Genomic DNA, 7,190 nt, shown 5'->3' on the forward strand with positions numbered 1-7,190 from the left:
TTACCGTCTCAGATATGAGACTGACTCCTTAGGCAGTGTAGTTCTCTTATAAACCCACAGCCAGACAACGGGAAAATGCCTCGCTTCATTGTTGCCTAGTTGCCGTGTTTACAGGTGTTGCTGGGAACGCTATCGAGAGTTGTTTATTGCTGCATAGCAACTGCGGCATCCCCTGCTACGTCACTGTTGTCACCTGCCACATCATAGTGAGAAGCGCTGCCACGTGACCACAGGTGAGGGGGCGGAGCGCTGACCAGTACCAACACTGTAGCACAGGCAGCGCTGTTATGCCGCCACTTGGGGGGGGGGGATGGGGGCGTCCTGAATAGCACAAATACATCACATTATAAACACACTCTATATGTCACTAGAATTACAGCACACAGAGTGTTCTGTAGCTACAATTAATTATACCACTATCACTGATCTACACCCATTAAAGAAAACATGTTTACTGCATCTCTTTACTGTTCCATATTAGCCAACACCATAAAAGGTAATGACTGCATCCATTGCAGCCGAACATTTCCCCACTTCCTTCCTTCCTTTTCTTCAGTTTAGTTCATTCTAGCAGAAACAATGGCCTTCTCAACTGTCAGTGTCACAAATATTTAAACCAGAAACACAAGTGAAAAGTCTGATGAAGGTATCTACAGTACAATCTGCAGATCATGGGTAACTGAAATGAAAGCACAAGTCTGATTCATATCGTCTCTTGCTCCTTGGCCAGATTATACTCATCTTCCTTCTGATGTGCTCCTTGCAGGCTTTTCTTTTGACCAGTTTCTTTTCTGGATATTTCTGAGATTAATTTCTGAAACAATGTGAGCATAGGTCTACATTTTTACAATCAAGTTTATTTCAGTCCAATGTGACATATGCCTTCACCACTTCAGCACTTAGTTACCCAACATGTTTCGATTCTTAATGAATCATCATTGGAGGTATACTACTACAATCAGGAACCCACCAATATGTAAATGTTTTTATAAGACTACATACACTTAAAACATTTATGATGCTCACTATATGTAGTTGTTAATTTTCCACTGTCGAAATAGATGTTTGACGTAAAGTTTTATAATAAGAACATTCTTGAAGTATATTACTTAGAAGTGATGTAGTTGCAATCACTTCCATAAAAGATAGTTTAAAAATGTAATTTTCCACTGCACTGTATATAAAATTCAATTTGTTTCATCACAGCAGCCATTTTACGTTAAAATTATGTTATGAATGTTTGTAAAAACTTATTTTTAAGTTAAAAAATTTGTTCATGAACCATTATGGATCATGTCTCAGATTGTGCTAGCATTTTTCAAATTGTGGTGAGTGTTCTGTCAACCTGAGGGCTCTAAAATAAAAAGAGTAGGTGTAATAACATCAGAAATACTGTGATACAAATTACATGATTCATATAGTCTACTTGCTACTTAATTCAGCTAATTTAATAAACCAAAGAATGGAAGGAATTAACAGAAAAGCCTTTTCAAAACTCATCTTGAAAATAATGGCGAAGTCAGATGGGACTTTCACATAGAAAAATTGAGTTAAACTGAAAATGTAGACAGTGCTGTGTTAGAAATCAGTTGAATATCACTAATTTCAAACATGCTATCCAGCTATGACCAGCTATAAATGAAACAACACTAGCAGATATAGTAAATCGTTTATTACAAGCAGGTACCAGTAATAAAGACCAATGGAATGTCTCAACTCTGTTCCTATGATATAACATCAAAATATCAATTATGACTTATACATTTGCTTTTGAACAAGTCTGAGCTAATTAACATGATTTTTCTAAATATGTCAATTAACTTTCTCCATGACAGTGACAAATTATAGTTCTTAGCAGATTACTACTCTTGCACCCTGAAGAAGAAGAGAGCATCTGAAATGTTAGTAACATTCTACTGGGCTACATAGAATTATATCCCAGAAAACAGTATTTTTCACTGTTGTTAAGAACTTCAAATCTCGATCCACTTCTTACTTTTAGAAATCGCCTGAAAGAGGGTTACAGGCACAGTGTGTTATATTCAGTACGCAGATCTTCCTTACTTGACTTTTAGTGAACTACATGGTCCATTAGAAGTTCATTAGTCATTGCTGTAAGAACTTCAAATCCACTTTCAGACAATCATGTACAGCAGGTGAAAGTGAAATTTTTATACCTCTTCAATGCTCTATAATGTACACGTACTTTCAGTAAAGTTTGTCTGTGTATCTCCTCTGTTTACAAGTTCCATATTTTAATCATAGTCAAAAAAAAGGGCCCTTTCTTTTCACCTGCAGAGGAATCTGCTTTCCTTGTTTCTAGCATCTGGTCATCTGAAACTGTTGTTAGCATGGATACCTCTTGTTCACTGTGTGACTTTATGCCATGAACCTCATTTGGGTGTGTAGAGCAATTTGCTTTCTTGACTGCTAAGTCTTCTTCAGGCTTGTGCATGTCCCTTCTGTTCAGTGTCACAGCACCACAATATCCTATATTTCTGTCATACAGAATTTTCACTAGTAGTGGACTGGTGTATCACTTATTAAGGTAAACGTGGTGGCCTCTGTCAACATAAAGTTATGCCAATGAAGGAACAACAGAGCTGGCAATTCACACATTTACTGCATGTTGTGTTTTACTTTAATTCCCAGTGTATATGATGGAGCCAGTTGCAGGTCACATAATACAAACATTTACACCAAATCTGTAATGTTAAGTGGTGGTGAAACAACATATCTCAGCTGCTCTTTCCAACAGACCATGTTCTTATCTGTGCATAATCCCTGGGAAGAAGGGAACAATGTTTTCAGTTTCTCGTGCAAGTGACTATTTCTGACTTTGAACACAGCATTTCCTTCAGGTTTATCATCACTGTTACAGAAGAACAGCATTCACAAAAGTAGAAATCAGTCTTGCGAAGAGTACACTGAAGAATTGGGTTGAAATCATAGGATCCTCAGACCAGTATTGTTTCATTTTGTTTTTCACAGTCTGCTCCATCAGCATTACAGTAGTGAGGCATGTATACATTTGTCAAGAGATTATGTTATGTCACTCACTCAGGAGATAGGGACTAGCTCTATCGATTGGGCCCAACTGAGGTTTTATCTGAAGATGGAGACAATCCAGTCTCCAAAACGTTGCGTTTTTAAAAAAAACAGGATGGTTTTTAGACAAAGACAAGACGATGGATAATGTCCAAAAACATAATACTTGCACTTCCTAATCTTTCACCTTTGCTTCTACCATAATACAAAAGTATGTAGTACATGTTTCTTTCTGTAACTATTGTATGAATGAAATTACAGTTCACAAGGTATTGCAGATTTCAATTGCTTTTTGTTGTTCATTCACATTCATGTGGGCACTGCAGGTTGAGCTGCCAAAGTGAAATGAGCAACATCCTTCCATTCCACACAAAGCCAACAACCTTCTCCAGTTTTCTCTGTTTTGGAGTTGGGTACACTTTCAGCAGAATGAGATTCTCCACTGCTAGTCTCACCATTGTAACTTCTCTTGCACAACAAAACCTTGGTCACATCCATCACCTCTTGGTTGATTACTCTTATTGTCTGCCATTTCACCACTGTTTGATTCACTGTTCATTATGAGCTCTATAATTTCATTACTCCTTTGAAACCTGTGCCGCATTTGTAAAGGGACTATATTAAACTAAGTGCTACTGTTGACAGGAGGCTTGTCTTCATGAATCTAAGGCTGAAGGTGGGGAAGGTGTGATGAAGATAAAGAAAGGATACGATGAGCAGAGCATGTAGCATGCATGGGGAGAATAGGAATGTATACAGGTAGGATAGGCAAAAGGAAAGAAATTACTTGGAAGACCTAGATGTAGATGAGAGGGTAATATTAAAATTGATCTTACAGAAACAGGATGGGGTAACATGGACTGGATTCATCTGGCTCAGGATAGGGACCAGTGGCACACTCTTGTGAACATCAGCTTTCATGTTCCATAAAATGTTGAGAAATACTTGAGTAGCTGGACAGCTGGTGGTTTCTTAAGGACTGCATCTCCTGTGGAGTTAGTTAGAGTGTGATGGAGAAAAAATAAACAAAAGTGGTCAGTGTTATTTATACTAATATTTCTTCAAATATAAATTTATTGCTCGACTCTGAAGGAATCATAAACATTCAGAGTCAATCACAATTGCTTCCACTGTTTATGATATGCATACAATTAAACTACAAACCGTTTCTGCACTCAGCAAATGCATGGCTTGACATATGATTAAAAAAGGTCCAAGCCCTATAAATACATGTCAGGGAAGGACAGTGATAGTTGGAACTGCTAGGTTGACATGTTGACTAGACAGTGGGGAAGACTTATGCCCCCCCCTCCACACACATACACACACAGAGAGTTTGTCCTCAAGAGTGTTAACATAGAAAGACTGCTTTATTTCTAAAGGCTACAGTGCAAAAAATCAAAAAAGAAAGTTCTCAAAGATTAGCAATGAAAGTGGTGTAAAATTTCGATACAGCATTATTTCTATTGCAGGGAACATGATCAAAAAATGTAATGAAAAATGGAAACCCCTTAAACATTAAAATAATCTATCATATCTGCTCACATAATTTACATACTTTCTTGCCCAAAAATCTGCATATCAGTACTTACATTTCTAAATCTCCATTCAAAATACCTACCAAAACTGCTGTAAGACAGAACAGCTGTTACAATTCACCAGAACCATACATGATATGGTTACATGCTTTATCCAGGCCAGCAAAACCATCCATGCCAACCTTGATTCCAGCTATTTGGCAGCCCAAAATGATAGAATCTTGTAACGACTTCCCTCTAGACAGGCCAAAAATTGCTGCACCGCAAAATGTGTCCCCTGCACCAAGGGTGTCCAATACTTTGTGTGGACAGAATGCTGGAGACTGAACAACGGTTCCATCATGTCCACGAGCCATTGCTCCTTGTTCACCCCAAGCACTTATTATAGTGGCACTGAAACAAAACATAAATCACTATTTACTTCTTGTGATGAATGCCTCAAGTTCTAATTTTTTTCTGTAATGCAATATACAGTAAAACTTGGTTATAGCAACATCGGTTTCTGCGACACCTTGTCTATTGCGTCAAATATTCAATGGTACGAACTAATTCCTCATAAAGCAACTGTTTTAATACCTTGCTTAGTACGACATGCACAAATGCATCAACCTCGCATGTAACGTCATTTTCATTCCTGAATTTCTCTGATATCGTGGGAAAGTTCGATGTGTCTGCCCACCCTCACTTTCTCTACTTGCTGACATGACTGTCCTGGAAGAATACGACCGCGGGCTGCAAGAGGAGCGTGGGTTTTATGCGAAAACAAGGGTGTGGGGTGGGACTGCGTGAATAGTGCAAGAGGATGTGGCAGGTTGTTAACTGCATTCCTTTCCTAGAATCTCGTCTAACAGGACCTCACATTGTCTACTTACCCTATAGTGTTCCTGCCTAAACCCAGAGAAGTGCAGTANCGTGTGTAAGGGAAAGAGATAATCTTTTAATGCACCTGCATAGACTTTTGGTGGAATCACCACTTACTCCAGGCTTTCTTGTAAACTCACATGTTTCGGCCACACAGGGCCATCATCAGATATATATATATATATAAAGTAAGTAAAGTAAAGCTATCCCTGTAACAGGCTGTGGAGGCCTATAGGGTTGTCAGATGTTGAGGTTCCCACAGTTTCTAGACAATCGGCTCATAGACAACAGTAAGGTTATCAGCCCTATGCGCCGGCTGCCCTTTACCCCCAAGAACATTCCAAGAATATTCCTGGTACTCATTTCTGTTAGAGGCTGAGTCGATCCCAGGCCCACAGTGTGGCTGAAAGGATTAGTTAAATTGAAAAAATCCAAGGACCTCATCAGGGTTCGATCCTGTGACCTTCTGGCTTGTAGCATAGTGTCTCAACCAACTATGCTACCGCGTGCCCCGCAATATATATATACATACAATTCTGAATACTGGCCCTTCTGATGTACATTAGGTTTTCAAAAGTCTGGTACAAATAAATGTGTTGCACCATGACCCAGCTGTTACGGTCAACTATTCACAGCTTTCCAACAGTACAAAATATATGTTACCATGAACAAATACTGGGAATATTTTTAGTAACTAGACACATTCATGGCTCTGCACTTCACCGTGACCAGGGCATTGCTGGCAGCGAAGCACACTCAAATTCTCCCGATGACTCAGCAAGCTTGGTGGCTGACAATGTTGGAACGGAGGAGAATAATTAACTTCTAGATCCTTACACAGTAATGGCAGGCAGTGCAGTTCATTTATGGGAGTCTGTTTACGAACTGTGAGTGGTAGTTAGTAGTTATCAGCGCCATGAGCCATTTGTTCCCAGCACACGCACGCACACAGAGTAGACCTAAGTGCTGTCCCTTGCACTGTGACCTTTAGTGATCTAGGAAGTCACTGCAGTTGCTTCAATGACATGCTGAGGGCGATCACTTCCTACTGAGCATCATGATCCGTGATGAAAGCTGCCATTTTAACCCCAAAATGACAGAGTATGGAATGGCATCATACTGCATTTCCAAAGAAGGCCAGCCCTCAGCTGGAAAAAGTTAAAGGAACAATTTTCTATAATGTAAAGGGGTACATACTGGCTGATTTTCTGGCCAGAACGGGAACTGTCAATGCTCCAGAAACAATAACACACACTTTGTGACAAGCTCCCAATGAAATGACACATCAGTGGAAACTGAAAAGTCTGGCTGGAAAGTGATCCCCCATCCTGCCATGGCTGCAAAATACAGGAATAGACTTCTACCAGAGTATGTGCAGCATTGGCAAAGATGCCAGGACTGTTCTCAGGATTTCGCGGAATAGTTATCCCTTTTGCGCGGTCATTTAAATTCCACTGCCGTGTCTCTCCGGCGGTAATATATTCAGCCGTCCATTTAAATTTTGCTCGAAAATGATTTATTCATCATTGTTCTTAAATTATATGAGATAGGAACATGAAACTTTCACTAAAATGATCTTAAAAGGTGGTTTTATAACCTTGCCTTATAATATGAGCGCCTGGTATCTCGGCAATGGAAGCAGTTGGTTTAGAATTTGAGCAGTGTATCGTACGCCTTGAAGCATGAAACTTTCACTAAAATGATCTTAAAATATGGTTTTATAACCTTGCCTTATAATATGAG

At 39.3% G+C, this 7,190-nt stretch overlaps 1 protein-coding gene across 9 annotated transcripts in view; it reads right to left on the reverse strand.

The window, feature by feature from the left end:
- Nucleotides 1-7,190, reverse strand: part of LOC111870634 (ketohexokinase) — a 15,870-nt gene continuing 8,680 nt past the window's right edge. Inside the window, exons 6-7 of one of the 9 annotated variants that reach the window (XM_033753997.1) lie at nucleotides 4,769-4,979; nucleotides 1-321 (exon numbers count right to left, since the gene is read on the reverse strand). In XM_033753997.1, the coding sequence (XP_033609888.1) occupies nucleotides 286-321; nucleotides 4,769-4,979 (247 nt within the window). In that variant the 3' untranslated portion in view covers nucleotides 1-285. The other 8 variants (XM_033753996.1, XM_033753998.1, XM_023863100.2 and 5 more) reach the window with 8 other exon arrangements.

The sequence above is a fragment of the Cryptotermes secundus genome, unplaced genomic scaffold (assembly GCF_002891405.2).
Source record: "Cryptotermes secundus unplaced genomic scaffold, Csec_1.0 scaffold1759, whole genome shotgun sequence".
NCBI classification, from domain to species: Eukaryota; Metazoa; Arthropoda; class Insecta; order Blattodea; family Kalotermitidae; genus Cryptotermes; species Cryptotermes secundus.